The following is a 16,438-nucleotide window of genomic DNA, read 5'->3' on the forward strand; positions in this document are numbered from 1 at the left end:
TTTAGTGCACAAGGGGCAGATTAATCAAAAGGCACCATGATGTCATGGAAACTAATAAATTATACAGAGCACATTAATTCTATAGTTCTCGAACATATTTATTAATGCACCTTTTCTTCTGAGCAGTTCTATTGTCAGCTGCATTGTTTTATTAATGACATCCTTCTGATGTTCAACTACATTTGCTATAGCACATGATCATTATGTGTAGACTTCTATAACTACTACACTTAAATTCATATTTGTGCTTTTACTGTAAATATAATTGCAACAATTTTCTCTGTTAAACTCCTCTTGCACTATGTGTGGCCCACTGTGGCAATAAATTAATAAATAAATAAATAATTAAATAAGCTTTTAAACACATAATGGTTGTCTAGTCGTCCGAAGACTCCTTCCGTTTGTGGGACCTCCTCAGCCTCTTCTTTGTCTCACGAACCAGGGTCTCCTGGCTGCTGTAAACTGGGACATAAACACAAACTGTTACTAAAGATGAAATCACAATGAGAAGAAACTTTACTAAAACAAAACATAGATAAGCTTCAGCAGGACAATAGTAGGCATCCTGAATTTCCGAACAAATAATGGGACAATGCTGAAAAGCTTATAAGCTCAACAAGGGCAAAAATCAGTTTGCTTGGAAGTCCCAGGAAAGTGTGGATGGATGGATGATAGCGCCTAGCTGTAGCCTTTGTAATGGGCAGCAGCTTGCACCACCAGGCCCTAAAGTGTAAAAACTCCTTTATGGCTGCCCAAAACTTTCCTCTCAGGAACAAAACACCTCGACATGCTATTTGACTCGTCCCTTAGTTTATCCACCAGGCATCTAGCCTCCTCTGTGTGGGAGTACACCTTTTCATCCCCATCCTTCCATCCTCATCGGACAGCCGGCCCGAGAGCATCAGCTACGTCTACCGTCTCTTCAGACTGGGCAGGCTTAAAGGGGTACTCCGGCGATTTTTCCATGGTTGCCGATTTGCCTCAAAATTGACTCAACGCACCGATAGACATGGTTCTACGAGTTTCCCAAGTTTTGTGTGAAAAGAAAAAAAAATTCGCGAAGTTATTGAATTTTCGAATTTCGTTTTCATTGTGTTTCTCAAACCGGGAGCCCCTACTGGCAACATTGAAGTGCGACGACAGAAATGGTACAAAGTGGGCAGTAAGCCATGTTCCCAACTGATTACAAGACGTTTGATGGTGGGGAAAAAATGTTTGGTAACTGATTCACTGAAAAGCACGCAAAAAACACTCGACATACTCTGTTTAAGACTACATCCACGACCTGAAAGTCTGTACCATGTGTGACGTCCCACCACTGCACAGCGCGCAAAAATTTGAATGCTGGTTTCGGCATCATCTTCATTTACGGTTTTCTCAATTGCTATTTTGAAATTCGAGAAAATAAATAGCATACCATGACGACTGAAATCCGGGTAGTCAGAAAATGCAATTTGTTTAGGTAGCTCAAAAAATGGCCGGAGTACCCCTTTAAGTCTCGTGTGCTTTACCACTCTATGTTTTACCGTGACAGACCCCTTTCAGGCATCTGTGTAACAAATCTCCCTGGGGCTCCACGCAACCAAAGTTCAAAGTATACGAGTGTATGGAGCAGGGGTGGCCAGGTTGACACGGCCTAAGAGCCGCAAACGAAACCACGAAACTTCAAAGAACCGCTGGGGGCGGGGGCAAATGTTTGTTCAGCGCAATAACCGAAACTCAAACTACTTTCAATTTGTCGAGTCAGAAGTACCCCAACTGTACGTAAAATAGCAGTATAGAACAAGACTGCCAAACCGCAACCTGTCTTTTGATTTAAAATGTGTTCCATTTCTTTTTTTGGGGGAAGTGCTCGTGTGACTGGGAGGGAGGGAGGAGGGGTTGGGGAAGGAGCCGGGAGCCGCATTTTAACACGCAAAAAGCCGCATGCGGCTAGCGAGCCGCAGCTTGGCCACCCCTGGTATGGAGGAAGCACTTGAAAGTCAGTTCATGTAGAGAAGAAGACATACAGGTTACTGAATTTTAACTTAAGCAAGTACAAAAAAAGGGGTGAACAGATAAAATAATTAAAGACATTTACAAATCTCCGTAACACAAAATTGGAGCGCAGCTCTTGAGGAGGAGGAGGAGGGGAAGGTATGGAGGGGACAATATGCGTCTCCTCCTCCTCCGTTCCATCTCCTCCTCCTCCTCCTCTCATCCTCCTTCTCTCCGCTCCTCCTCCGTACCATCTATGCCTCCTCACATCCCCCTCCCCTGCTCCTTGTCCTCCTTTCCCCCCTCCTCCCCCTCTCCACTCCTCCATCTTCCCTCCTCCTCCTCTCCCCTACTTTTCCTCCTCCTCCTCTGTAGATTCCCCTCTTTTTCCTCCATACCTTCCCCTACTCCTCCACCATACCCTCCCCTCCTCCTCCTGCATACCCTCCCATCTTCCTCCTCCATACCCTCCCCTCATCCTCCCCCATACCCTCCCTCCTCCCAGTTTCCCCACTAAATTTAGCCGAAAAATTCAGCCTGGTTACGCCGACGGCGATGCCGGCAAACTCCGAAACACGTGCCCAAGAGCCGCGCTCTAAAACGGTAGTGGATGCTGTCTTCACCATGTCAGGCTCGGCAGAACTTTTTTTCACCATGTGTTCTGGTTCCTAATGTTCCTGTTCTCGTCTCAAATAGCAAAGCTATCGATGCTATGGTGAAGTTGACTCTTACTTAATGGCTGTGGACGCCAGGTTTTTATTTTGCAAGGACTTATTCGTCAGCTAGTCAGGCAGCACAAAGCAATCAGGGCAGCAATATTACAGAATGCAGCCTTACCAGTCTCATATTTGTATGACTTGTAGGCAGTCATTGGCGAGTATGTGATTGAGTTGTTCCGATTTGGAGGCGGAACCTGTCCCTGGTAGGTCATTGAACCAGTAACGCTTGGAAGGCGGATGTCCAAATGAGAGCCTTTCTCCGTCACAATCTGCAATGCGACAGACCCAATCAATCACTCCAAAATCAAAGGATAAGTAGAACAGATACTAGAATTACCTCAAGGTGTGCGGGTGGGCTCTTCAGCGAGTTCATTAACTTTTTTAACCCCACAACCGTTTTTGACGAGCCTAGCTCGTTCAAAAGCCTAGCCCGTCCCCAAACCGTTTAAGACGAGTATAGTTCTTCCGCGCAACCTACCTTGCCCCTTGGCTGTTTTGGACAACCCAAACTCGTTCACAGCTTAGTGTTCGATGCTGTTCAGAGAGCAGTGCCGCACGCTAAGCTTTGAACGTTTTATTGTACACTAAGCCTGTACAATAAAAAAAATGTTTTTTATTGTACACGTTTTTAAGGACGGCGACCGATTGTGGAGACACACGCAAGCCGGGCCACGCTTGCAATAAAAAAAAAAAAGTTTAGGATCAAAAGTAGGAAGAAAAAAAAAACGGTTCAGGGGTTAATTAAAATGAAAAAAACACATATACCTAGTGTATAGTGCTCGACGAAACGAAATGGGCTAGCGGGACGCGTGGCCTCCAGACTTGCTGTGCAACCTACTATACTTCGTTTCAGCTTCGGTCCAGACGCAGCCAAAGCTACAAGCGCGAGCTCCGGGCTTTCAGCATTCCTGCCAAGCACGCGCGCTCGTGCAGTGCAAGCACTGTTCTGGGACACATGCTCGCGCTTGTAGCATCGGCTGCGTCTGGACCGAAGCTGAAACAAAGTATAATAAAAGATGCTCGCCCTGGTGTTGAGAGTTGCACATGCGCAAAGCTGATACAAGTGCTCATCAGCTAATCCCCCATAGTACACTAACCCACGATTGGTATTCTCTGCAGAGTGATAGCCTTTTGTTTTGCTATTTAATCACTGCGTGGTCTTATCGCAATCTGTGCCCTGTGCATACTTTTATCCTGTCTCAAAGTTTAAAAGAACATCAAAAAGGCAAGTTTTCTTTTTTTTTCTTTTAATAAAGAACACAGTGCCATTTCACTTAACATTTATTTTTCAATAAATTGTCAGCTCACTGCCATCAGTAGCCATTCGTGAAGATGCCTTCGTGAGTGCCAATTCACGAACGCTGGCGAATGGTGGACCTATACTGCGGATGCCCCAACGAGAAGTCGCCCAAACGACAGGAAGGACCCGAACTGTAGTGGCCCAAATTTTCATGGCGTTTCGGGACGACAACTGCCGCATTCATGACGCCCCTCACGACGTCCGACAAAGGTCCTTTATTGATGAGGAGGATCGTTTGACTGTCGCAGCTGCAGTCGACCAGCGCTTTATGACGGCCCATGACATTCGAGGTGAGCTTGATCTGAAAGTTAAGCGCTGTTCAGACACTTGCAACCAAGGTTAACCGAGAGAGACAAGACCGGTTTTTAAGTCTCTTGTGAGGGCGTACAGCCTGCTCCGCAGCACTGTATACGGTCCTCCGCCGTCGCAAGAGGCTTAAACACCGGTTGTCTCTCTCTCGGTCGTATTCGGTTGCAAGTGTGTGAACAACGCTTTAGGAACCAACTTGTGCGATGCCGTCTTGTAGAAGCGGGTATTACGAGATGCTGCGCAGAAGTGGGTATTAGGAGCTATGCTTGTTAAGAAGCCACGCTGGATGCGCTTCTTGCTGAGCACCGGTGCACTGCGGGGAAGCAACACCCGTGGAGCTCGCTTCCGTGGGTGTGCCTTCTCCACAGTGCATCGGTGCTTGGTAAGAAGTGCACTCAACGGGGCTAACCCGCCGTGATTAACAATTTGAAAAGTAGAAATATTGCAGCCACGTGCTTTAGAGGAAAGCTCACTTCCGAAGCGGGATGGTACATGTGCATGCCTGGTGCATTGAAGAAGAAACAGAAACTTTGTGACTGTTAATATCTATATTGCAGTAAAATTTTCAAAATTAAACTGGCATGCATGAGCATATGCAGAGATGTAGTAAGGTGTGAATATGTGCGAGTCAATGCATGGTCAAAGAATAAAAACAGTGCAATAATGAACACAGGGACAAGTAGAAGGCACAGAAAAACACAGTGCTAACGACTGTCATTTTCTTTCAGAACAAATCAGATTGACACGAAACAAGAAAGAGAGAAAACTATAGAGGGCATTTTTTTGTAGCAGTTACAGTCATGGTCACAGTCACAGAAATGTGTATGTGTCTTCTACTCTTCTGCTTGTCTTCTACTAGTCCCTACCACTTCTCCGTGTTTGTTTTTCTGCTGTTTTTATTTCTCTGATTATGCAAAGATGCCCTGACAACCTGTGTTAACCACTCGTGATTGAAGAAAAAATATCTGCATATAGCAAAAATATTTATAAAGCCCCTTTATTAGGTATAGCTGGGCATCTCTATAGATTCAATTTTATGTGAAATGTGTCGTTTACTTGCCATTCCAACGCAGGCATTGGACTTTTGGAGGCCAAGGTCAGTAAATATAATTAGATTAAAACTAACTCAGTTCAGAAATGAATAAGCAAAAGCTTGGCAACAAATTTTACAGCTTTACCTAGGTTTTCGTTTAAGCACAATGCAGTAGTGAAAGGCTCAGAGAAATTTTTCAATATTCGATTCGAGAATATTCGGTCAAGACCACGATTTGCTTTGAATTCACTTTGAACTCAAAATCTTCTATTTGTGCAGGAATAGTACAGTAAACTCTCACTTGAGCGAATGTCGGTTTAACAAATATTTCAGAATAACGAACATTAAAAAAATCCCCGGTGGTTTTCCCATGCATTCTGTGCAAAAACGTTTCAGTTAAGCAAATTAACGAATTTCGGAATAGCAGATATTTCAGTTCAACAAACTTGATCGGTGGACCCAGGATTATTTTTGCAATCAGTTCAACGAAGTTTTGTGCCCTGCAGTGCTGGCGTAGCCGATGCCCGCCGCCCTTCCGCCGCCACCACTGCAGCAGCGGCGTATCATTGTTGACGTTTACAGCGCTACCGAGGCAAAGCGGCGGTGCGGTAGGTGAAAACGAACCACATTGTGTGTCTGCTGTGATCGGTTCCGTTCGGCCATCTTAGTTTCGGGTAAACAACGGCAGGACGGCAGTTTGTGCGCCCACTTTCGTAATGAGCACGACGAAACAGAAGCAGTCGTCTCTATCAGACAAGCTCAAAATCCTTCAGCGTCTAGACAACGGTCAAAGGCAAGTGGACGTTGTGAAGGACTATGGGATTCCACCGTCGACGTTGTCAATGATAGTGAAGCAAAAGTCGAAGCTTGAAGGAGAAACTGCGTTCAATCCCAACAGCAAACGACTCTGCACGGGATATTTCAAGCCAGTGGACAGTGCCGTTACGGTATGGCTTCGTCACAGCAACAAGCTGTGCCAAAGGAAGTGCAAAAAAACAGACACTCTGAACAGCTTTGTTACTTCATGCGCTTTAAGAGCACCGGTGCAAATGAAAATTAGATTTTTTTTTTCAAAACGAGATTAGCAGCAACATAAGTGTTATGCACTTTGTATATATCAATGTACATGACTCCATTAATTGCATTTCACACTTTTGACTCAATGTATGTTGTGCCCTATGTTGTTCCATATACCGTATTTATTCGAATATAAGGCGGTCACAATTATAAGGCGAGGGGGCAGTTGAAGGACCCAAGAAAAAGAAAAAAAAATTGTCATATTGCTATACTGAGCTTCGAATATAAGGCGGGGTATGACTTTAAGACTACGGATCTTGGAAAAAAACCTCACCTTATGTTCGAATAAATATGGTACTAGTAAATATATTTAGCTAGTGAACTCTCAGTTAAGTCCCTTGAAGTTCGCTCAATTGACAGTTTACTGTATCGGGTATAGGTACTGAAGGTGCAACTTGGGAGTTTTGCTGCCCAGCCCTGCTGCACAAGCTTGAAATGGCAGTGACCATATGATAACACATGTACATACCTTTTCGTTCATAGAATAGAGCTTGGAAGTAATGTCCCTTGCAATGAGTAAAGACAGGACGGTAGCAAGCTGTGGTTCCTTGATGAGCAAGTACTCCAGGTTGGATCGCTGCCAGAATAAGTAACGACAGGGTGTGACAGCAAGTATTGAGACCTGGAAGGCATAAGATAATGTGAAGGAAATGCAGGATTATAACAAAAGTTTTGCAAGCAACAGAAAAGTAACATTAAAACATATTCACATCTTACTTTGAATTTGTCGTCTACCCCAGACCTCGTCGACTCAAATTCAGGGGAGTCCAGAAATTGCCGGGGAAAAATGTAATGCAGAAATAGGTGGTCTGTAAGAACACTCACTCTGAAAAATAAAGAAAAGGACAATCAACACTCAGTGAAGAAATTATTTGGCAACAACAAAGAACAATGCACGAGGGATGATCGATAAGCTTTGCCTCCTAGGCTGTAACGTTTTTCTTTATTCAGAGATGGAATTGAAAGATGTAACATTCAAATGAAAGTTTGGAATCTCCTCTTTCCCAGGAGCATGAACTTTTCGATATAGTCCCCACCGGCGGCGATGCACTTCCACTACCGGTCCACTACTCTCTCATGCCGTCGTAGACGAGTGAGGGTGGTTCTCGATGAGACCAACTGGAAGAGCTGCAGTTCCAAGGTGCCTTACCTCATTCACCTTACAGCCTGGACCTCAGGCCATCAGACTTTTGACTGTTTTCTAAGATAAAGGAACACTTGAAGGGTACACGGTTTGCGTCCAAAGACGAGGTTACCAATGAAGTGCACTGTTGGTGTCGTCAAAAGCCGCCCTCAATCATCTACGACGGCATGTGGAGAGCAGTGCACTGGTAACGGAAGTGCATTGCTACCGCTCGGGGCTACATTGAAAAAGTTATGTGCTCCTGGGAAGAAGATTTCAATCTTCAAATTTGTAACATCTTTCAATTCCATATCTGAATAAAAAACGCTACAGCCTAGGATGAAATGCTTATCGTTCACCACTATGATAATGTTACCTCTTTTCCTTGCAGTCCTTTTTCTGTATTGAAAGGAACTCTTATTCATGACAACAAATATATTAATGATGGCTCATAAAAACAGATGAGCTGACATAACAGATCAAATGTGTTATATACAGTTACATACACTTAAATAAAAAGGAGAAAAAAACAACTTGGTATAGTACGAGGCAGCAGCCCATTACCTACTCATGCATGTTGCACTCTACACATTGCTTGATCTGCCATTACCTACTGTTGCTCCAAAACAAAACACATCTTAATTTCTGCGACCGTTGAGTTAAAAAGCTTTGAAATTTAAGAAGTCTATCAATGATACCAGGGTCAGCTACATCTTCACAAGAGATCACAGAACAGGATGCCCAGTTTTTTGGTTTTTAAGAAATGTTCCAGAAAGGAACCTTTCAATCAGGGAGCCCCTTAAAATCTAGAATTAAAGTCAATGAAAAGACAAAAAGAAAAAATATTGTGCAAATGAGGACATTAGTTTTTGTTATGCCCTCACATAATTTTCACTCTCAAAAAAAAAAAAAATTTTTTTGTTTTGATTTTAAAATACAAATTAAGGCACACATACTTTCCGGCTATAAGTAACCCGAGTCTATCAGTCTTGGTCAGGTTCTGCATGGCGTAAGCCTCTCCGGCATGAAGGTTCATAATCTGGGCATACTCCAAACTGACCAGCTTTTTGAAAAGTAGACGAGGCACCTGCAATGACAAGATCTAGTTCAACAATCACAGTCATGCAACCAGTAGAAGTAATACTGCCACAAAAAATGTGGTCACCTGTAGTGGCTGGAACATGAGCACATAAATGTCTTCCAGCTCTCGAGGAAACTTCACCTGCCTCATGGTGTACAGTAGTAGGAGCGTTTGTCCCATGTTAAGGATCATGAAACTGAAGCTCCATGAAAACATGTCTGGTGCACAGATCACATTCCATGCCCAGGTAGAATTCAGCAAAAATCCTAAGAAGGAAGAAGGCCATGGTCAAACACAAATCCAATTTTATAATCCCTTTAAAAAAAAAAGAACTATTTCTGTCTCGCATATGAAACCCCTTGTTAATGCTGCATGGGGTGACAACCAATGAAAACAAAAATTATTTATTTCGCTGCCTCTTTATTATCAATTAAAGACCCAAGACGAAGAACTGTACTGTACTGTACTGTAAATTTTAAACGTGTAATTTCAGTCAACTCACCTGCCTTCTTATCCTTTTATCTCTTTTAACAGGAAACATCTTATGAAGCAAGTCAAATTTGGGGGTTTTACGTGCCAAACCAACGACGGGCATCTGGCACGCCCCACCGGAGGACTGAGGATTAATTTCGACCACCTGGGGATCTTTTGACGTGCAATCGAAAGCTCGGTTACGCGGCGTCTTCTCCGCAATAAGCCTCCGTCAGATTGCGGGCACCTCGGCCGGGATATCTTATGAAGCAGAAGTGAGGCATTATAAAAGGCAAATACTGTTCATTTTGTTGCCAAGAATCTCCACAGCACACTTGACTGCTGTTAATTACATAAAGGGAGAGGATGTCAATTTTAACCTCGGGGTATAAAGACAAACACATCTTTTAAGTGGCAGCTCTTATGCAAGGGCCTACCTCCGATTGTTGCAATTACACGTCTCACTTTTTGTATTACTTACAAGTAGTGACACAAATCATCCAGACATACAACTTTTATTAATGATATATGCTTGGCTTATTACTCCAGCACTATATGCACATTTAACAAAGAAGGTTCTTAAGATCCGGTAGGGCACAATGTGTTCAGAAAACATGTGAAGTTGAAACAAACAAATAAAACCCCTTCAAACAAGATCAGCTTGATGATACTCTGGCCCTTAAAATGGACAGCATAATAAGTTTCTTAATGTGTCAGCATACAAGTTACTACAAAGCTGCTCGTAGATGGTGCAACTTACGTATAAAAAAAAAAAAAAAAAAAAAAGCCTTACCCAAGTAAAAAGCAAACACAATTTGTTTCCCCCTTTCGTATGGCGTCTGTCTGCAAACAATGCATTTCTGATTGGCACAACAATCAGCAGATGGTTCCTTTTAAGTCCCCAAAGGGCGTCCACATAGCCGAAAAGACATGACAAATCATATTATTTCATTGATTTCAAGCTTGTTCAGCGGTTTTTAAGCAAGTATGACACAATCAAGCACACACAACAAGCATGAAAAAGTGTGCACCTTTCTTGACTTCGGAAATTACCTGCATTCGGCAAGAAGACTGCTGCCGCCATATGTTGGTTGTTGCCCCAATTCGAAAAGTGTTATTTGCGGAAAAGCGCCATGTGTGTCAAAAAAGCATTCTTATTTACTCTATTTTTGCTCAGATATGTTCAGTTTTTGAAATTTTGATACACAAAATGCAGCACCTGTGTAGAAAGTCATAATGCGATATGTCAAAAAGACTGGTTTGTGCGGTTTTTTCAAAGGGACAATCTGTTAACGGGTTTGCCCAGTATACCAGGTTTATTGGAAACCTAAATGATGTCAAAGTGTGTGAAAATGGGGCTGTGCATGTGTGTCCAATGTGGCTAAAAAGCACTTGCCAGAAGGCAACTTACCAAGAATTAGCAATGAATGCAGGAACAAGTTGCCATATCTTCCATTTGGTGCCAGGTAAGAGATGCAGAAACATGTGTTAGCCAGCTGGAAAAGCACATGCTGGGGCTGCTTCCAGACATCACAGGTGGTGTCTCCAAAGAGCCCAGGGATCGATATGTTCCTAATGGAATATGCTTGTGCAGTAATATTCACAATCATTTTTACTTGGGCTTAGCAGGCTGAAAAGAGCATGAGGGGTAAAAACAAAATGTACTAGGCACTTGAATTCACGAGTTGCATAGACGAGTAGTTCAAATGATGTGCACAGAATCTCTCATTTCAGGTTTCCTTGTAATATTAAGTCATAGTAACTGAACCAAGATGTGCAGCGTCTATCACAACATTAATAAACGATCAAAGTTGTCAAAAAGAAATTGTAAGTGTTTTTTTATTGGTGCTACTCAAAATATCGCTCATCTCACAAAAACAAATAAAAAAAAAAAAAAGCCAAGCTCACTCAGCCACCAGTGAGGTTTGAACTCACGACCCCTGGTTTACGAGACCAGTGCTCTACCACTGAGCTATGGTGGCACATGTCACGAGGTTCGTAATATATATTACAATTGTTTACTACTCCTCTCATTGCTTGTATCGATCGTAGATTGTATTTCTTGTTTTGAATCTTAACTTAACTTAACTTAAACTCGACCTTTTACACGAACGAAAAGGTTATGCCTAATTTCATACCTCAGTGCAAACGCCGACTCACGGGACTAAACTATTAAATATTTTAGGGCGATCATGGATGATATCGCACCATTAACACACATTCAGACTGCATTTACGATGCACAATGAAGACTTCAGTTGTGAATCTGTTCACCATCGCAGAGCAGAGGCAGCAGCGAGAACAGTTTCACCGCGCCGACATCGCGCACGCTTGAGCGTGAAACAAAAACTGTCTTTCAGAAATTTTTCCGAGATCCATCCGGCTGGTTTGGTGATGAACCGCAAACGGCACATTTTACCGGATATCTCGTAAAAATCTCTGCATCTCAGTATCCTATGCGTGCAACAATGATTTAAAAAGCGGGTATAGCACGAACAAATTAGAGCATAAATCAGTGCACTCTCATGGCTTCAGAATGGAAAGCATCAATATGCCGATAAACCTTTTGAGATATAGCGTGAACACTGACCTCTATGTGAGCGTGAATTACTAATGCGCAAAGTCGCACAAATCGTACGCACACACACACAAAACGCAATGAAAGATGAAAGTGTGAATTGCTTTCAGATTCAGAAAAGAGGAACATATGCTCAGCTCACCAGGCTCCCGCAAATACTTTGCCAAGAGTCGGATGTCTAAATATTCGCGTTGTGGTGTATTGTCCTTGATGTCATAGTCTCGATCAGAACGTCTCAGAAATTATGCAGCTGTGTCACCGAGATTTCAACCACTCCATTCGAATCAGCTGTACCAGCCATGGTTCGCGCGGTAAAACAAGAGGACATAGAGACATAGACGCAGAACTAGCGCCAAGCTGTCGAGAGCGGCGGAGAAATAAAACCTCGCGCAGCAGTCGAAATCAAGCCTGAGCAGAAAACCACCTATATCTCGCATATCTCGCTTCAGGCCAGCTGATTATGGGTCGGTGGTGTGGTGCCAGAAAGTTGCATCCGACCACCGCTAAGGGCGCTATCAATAGTTAAAATCTATAATTATTTAAAATTGAATTTTTACGTTAAGTGTGTATATATTTATATATAAACCTTACGGCTTGAAAATAATTTTAAGATATTGCAGTGAGTAAGCTACTAATGCAGTTGACTGATTGAATTAACTCGAAGCAGTGGAGAGGAGGGTGTTGTGCAGCGCCACTTGTGCAGCGTCGGAGAAACGAACTCTTCTTTTGACTCTGAGGATCGACGGTGCGCGCAGGGTAGCACGCGTGTATGACGTCGTCGTAGGTGTGGTTGCGCTTAAAATGTTTACACGCATGCGCAGCTGTTCTGGATTCTGACATGGCGGATGATCCGCAGCCTGCCAGTCCCGAAAAAAAGACATTGGGTGAGTGAGCATTTCATTCCTTACGTCTTCGAGCAGTTTATACGCAACTCTACACTGTTCGTCTTCCGTTTACACGTCGCTACGCATTAAATCCTCAAGATCGGCGGCGTAAGATCGAGGCCTTATGCTAACCCTAAACATGTATCGGCGACGGTACTTCATTCAGACGTGAATTCTGGTTATGAATCATCCGTCGTCTGATAGGTCAAAACCGCGATTGTTTTCGAATATTCGTGACAATGAGGAGGTGAAGGCAAAAGCTTTCGCGAGCTTAGCCTTCGCGAGCTTAGCGAGCTTTCGCGAACTTTCAAACCCGTGCCGTCGTTTTCTTAATGGGCGGCAGGTCTTCTCCGAGTAATTTTCCAGCATTCATTCCGATCGGCTGACAATGTTATATGCGTCAGCCTTGGGGGTCTTTGGAACGGTCTCATCAAAGCGGACTTCCTCCCACGAATCGCAATCAAGGCTACATTCCTGCCTCGGATTCCTCATTGTGACGTCTCCCGTGTTGGCCGGTCTTTGACAAAAGGCCGATAAAGCTGTTTGCTCGTGTATTATTATCGCATTCTCCCACCACCCCTCCCCTCGTTGCGAGTTCCGAAAAAAAATCCCTTTTACCCTGCCTGGCTAAAAGAAGAGGCGAAAAAATTCTGCTACAAGACTTGTTGGCGATAGCGCTGACCCTCTGACGCTGCATTTATCGCATTTTACGATTATGAGGTGGATTTCCCCTTACCGGCATCCTGTTCGTATTTTTGGATAGGCTAGTCATGTTTATACCGGTATTGCTTTGTAGCCATGGTTTCAGCCACGGATGAGGCATGTCGACGAGGTGCCTTGTGTTCGTGCTCGACGTTGCTCGTCGTGGGTTAATGTCAGGCCGATCGTTCAAATTGAACAAATTAGTTGCACGTCTACCGATCACACAATGGATGCATGCGGCTTTTTAAATAAAAATCCCCCTACCCCCCCCCCCCCCCCCCCCCCCCAAATCATCCTTTTTTTTTTTTTGCATTTTTAGGTTTGCTAGTAAGTTTGAAGGGTAACAGATGATTCCAGTTTTCAGTCTAACAGGTGCAGCAGTCACAACGCGTAGATGCACATCTGATCAATGCTTTGCTGTTGTTAGCTAGCTTGGTGGTTAGAGGGGGTCATAAACTAAAAATAAACTGGAGTTAGCAGAAATAGTAAAAAAAAAAAAATTCAATTTCTTGTGTTTTCATGTGCAGGCGATATACCTAACGAAATGCACATTATTAGAGAGGAACTGCTGCGGTCGCTTTGGTTTGTTTTTCGTCGAGGGGACTATTCTCTTCTCAGCAACCACATCATACGTATCGTTACAGACTCGTGTAATAGAAAACTGGATCAGAGTGACCTTTTGATCTGGGTGTCGGGGGACCTCCCTTTTGTGAGATTTTTGAGGCAGTGTTACGGTGACAACATTCTCTGGTGAAGTCATTTCCGTGATGTTACTAACTGGGGGTGGCTGTCCGGAAATATCAATTTGGCACATCTCTCGCGTATAAATATACCAGGTGAGGGGTGCAAGGAGCAATGCTTTTCATTCCTTGCTCGCGGATTAAGAGCATGACTAAGCACGTCACTTCAGTGGCAAACTGATTGGGGGAATCCGTGGCCTCACGGAGAGCCTGTTTGGGCTCTCGCGTGGAAAGTGGCCCCCAGAGCGTAATCCCCTGGCAGATTATCCGCGATAATCGGCTCAAGGAGAAAGGAGCCGCCAGGTCTCTTCACCGTTGTGTGGCTACGCGCAGTATCGCCACCTTGTCAGCAGGCTGCACTCGGCAAACAATAGCTTATCTTTCTGTCTGTCACGATAGCGTCACTTTTCGACATTTTCGGAATGCGCGCAGACGGCAGCGGTTTTTGCCACTCCCTGGCTGCGCTCGGCATCACAACGATGCCTCGAGTTCGTCCTTGTGTCTATATGCTCACCTTCTACTTGGTATTGATTCGCGTCCAGCGAGCCGCTTATTTTCCTGTGTCTGCTTCCTTTTTTCCGCATAGCTACGCCGGAAACGGAGGGTTTCATTTGGCCACATACTTGTAAAGTGCGTCTTTCGAAACAGACGCAATTCGCGTAGAGGTGCGGGTCCACGGCAATCCATAAAACAACGAACATAACTATTCAGCTGTCCATTGCCAATCTGTCAAGCAGTTCGAGACTTCAATCTTTTAGAAAAGCCCACAATGATTCGCTAAGTACACCTTGTATACCTCGCAACATCAGGAGTACGATAACGATTTCCTTCGAGGTATCGTGGTCTCTGCTGAAAGTGCTGCAAACGCGTAACACGATTCAATGCCCTCGGTATTAACAAGGAATAACAGAAACACAGGCTTTATCTGTGGTCGTCGTGTCACCTTCCCTGTTGCCTTGCCCGCGTGTTATACGTTGGAAAGCCCGCCCACACAACAGAGTTGATGAGCTGGCGCGGTCCGTTGCACCGGTTGCACCCCGAAGACGTTCAAGGACCGGTTAATTGTCGGCAGTTTCGAGTACAGTCGATGATCTTTCGCTCATCTAATGAGTGCTGCTTCGTTAGCCCTCATCCCTCGGTCCTCACGCGCACTCTGGGGAACGACAAAGTCGTCGTCTCGCAGTTCAGATGTTTCTGAGCTCCTCCCTCTTTGTCCTGGGAATAGAGTCAGCGCCGTCTTTGTTTTCCGATATGACCTCGACGCATCCATTGTCAAGACCGCCTGCACGCCTTTCGGAGCCGCGTTCTTTTTTATCTTCGGTGGATCGTCCGTCCCCTTTCCCCGGTGCTGAACGCTTCACCGTGCTATACCACACTGTCGTCGGCGCATCGTGTGACCGCTCGAATTCTGGTGCCTGGGAATAGAGCTGCCGAAGACGTGAGAATTCCCAATTTTATTGGCGGTACCAAGCCGAATTGATAGGGTATATTTTCCGTCGCACGCACGGGGTCAAGGCTTGCCCGGCATTTCGCGAAATCGAGGAGCCCTTGCCCGGCTGGAGGCCAGGCGCGTTCTTTGTTTTTGTGTTGGGCACGAGCGAAACATTCGTACCTACTTAGATTTTGTTTCTTGTTTGTTTACGTATCAATTGCTACAGTGACCTCCCTCTTGACGTAGACTTCCTTGATCTTGCAACACTTCCTTTCTTTTCTATGTAATGTATTTACTTTATAAGGTAAATCGAGCTCGAATGATTACTCTCACATTATGATCGGGGAAGGTTGTATTATGTTGACAGCGGACGATTTTCCTGTTGGTAAAAGCCCTATGACAAATAAAGAATCAAAATATCGGTCTGTCAGTTGCGTGTCTGGCTGGTTCGAAACGACCTTGGGACCTCTTTGTTGTGGCACGAGTCATTTATTCCGCTTTTTTTTTTTCCGCTTGAGCGAGGACTTTTTTTTAGTGGACAGGCGAATGAACGAGGGGGACCGTACCGTGACCACCGCAGATGCGAGCGAAGAATAGCGGAGAAGCGCTTTACGACAAGGAAGTCCTTTAGACCGTTTTATCGTGGGTAGCGCCATTTTGAATACTGTGGCGCCATCGAACGAGCGTCAGGTTCCGCGGCCATGCCGAGTGGTTTTAGAAACGTTCTCGAAAGTGCTGACGAAAATAATCTCTGGACAAGGGGAACAAGAGGGACAAAGGACAAACACAAATCTCCAAACACAGTTAGGTGACTGGTGCACTACCGAAAGAGTCCGCCTGGTTCGGGTATCGAACCCGGAACCTCTTCATTTCCAGTGGAGCGCTCTACCAACTGAGCTAACCTGGAGTTAGACGTCAGTAGAGCAAACAGGTTTTATCAGCTGCCACCAGTCTAACACCAACAAGGGTGAAAGGCTCGCATTTTAAAGTTATGATTATAATGCAATTAAATG

At 44.4% G+C, this 16,438-nt stretch overlaps 2 protein-coding genes and 1 non-coding gene across 21 annotated transcripts in view; 1 reads left to right on the top strand and 2 right to left on the bottom strand.

Annotated features, from left to right (window-relative positions):
- Window positions 1-77: 77 nt before the first annotated feature.
- LOC8041422 (popeye domain-containing protein 3) lies at window positions 78-12,089 on the bottom strand. The gene is made up of 8 exons (XM_002414659.5): window positions 11,810-12,089; window positions 10,502-10,720; window positions 8,704-8,885; window positions 8,495-8,625; window positions 7,133-7,241; window positions 6,885-7,037; window positions 2,815-2,965; window positions 78-462 (listed from the first exon to the last, which is right to left on the bottom strand). The coding sequence occupies exons 2-8, from the start codon at window positions 10,698-10,700 to the stop codon at window positions 377-379; spliced, it is 1,011 nt and encodes a 336-aa protein (XP_002414704.2). The 5' UTR covers window positions 10,701-10,720; window positions 11,810-12,089; the 3' UTR covers window positions 78-376.
- On the bottom strand, window positions 11,001-11,072 carry Trnat-cgu. Its single transcript has one exon. It is a non-coding gene; the product is annotated as a tRNA-Thr (tRNA).
- Window positions 12,090-12,424: 335 nt separating the features above from the next.
- The window catches only part of LOC8041424 (ensconsin), an 84,803-nt gene continuing 80,789 nt past the window's right edge, over window positions 12,425-16,438 (top strand). For 13 of the 19 annotated variants that reach the window (XM_042291723.1, XM_042291727.1, XM_042291730.1 and 10 more), the window contains exon 1: window positions 12,426-12,551. In XM_042291723.1, coding sequence (XP_042147657.1) covers window positions 12,506-12,551 — 46 coding nt within the window. In that variant the 5' untranslated portion in view covers window positions 12,426-12,505. Of the gene's footprint in view, window positions 12,552-16,438 lie in introns of all 19 variants that reach the window. The other 6 variants (XM_029987647.4, XM_042291715.1, XM_042291714.1 and 3 more) reach the window with 1 other exon arrangement.

This window comes from Ixodes scapularis, unplaced genomic scaffold (genome assembly GCF_016920785.2).
Source record: "Ixodes scapularis isolate PalLabHiFi unplaced genomic scaffold, ASM1692078v2 PGA_scaffold2__306_contigs__length_199485367, whole genome shotgun sequence".
Lineage (NCBI taxonomy): Eukaryota > Metazoa > Arthropoda > Arachnida > Ixodida > Ixodidae > Ixodes > Ixodes scapularis.

Coding starts and splice junctions, on each gene's coding strand:
- LOC8041422 (XM_002414659.5), bottom strand. CDS start 10,700: ATGATTGTGAATATTACTGCACAAGCATATTCCATTAGGAACATATCG. Junction 8,626..8,703: donor TCATGTTCCAGCCACTACAG/GTGACCACATTT, acceptor TTGTCATTGCAG/GTGCCTCGTCTACTTTTCAA. Junction 7,038..7,132: donor GGGTAGACGACAAATTCAAA/GTAAGATGTGAA, acceptor TATGCCTTCCAG/GTCTCAATACTTGCTGTCAC.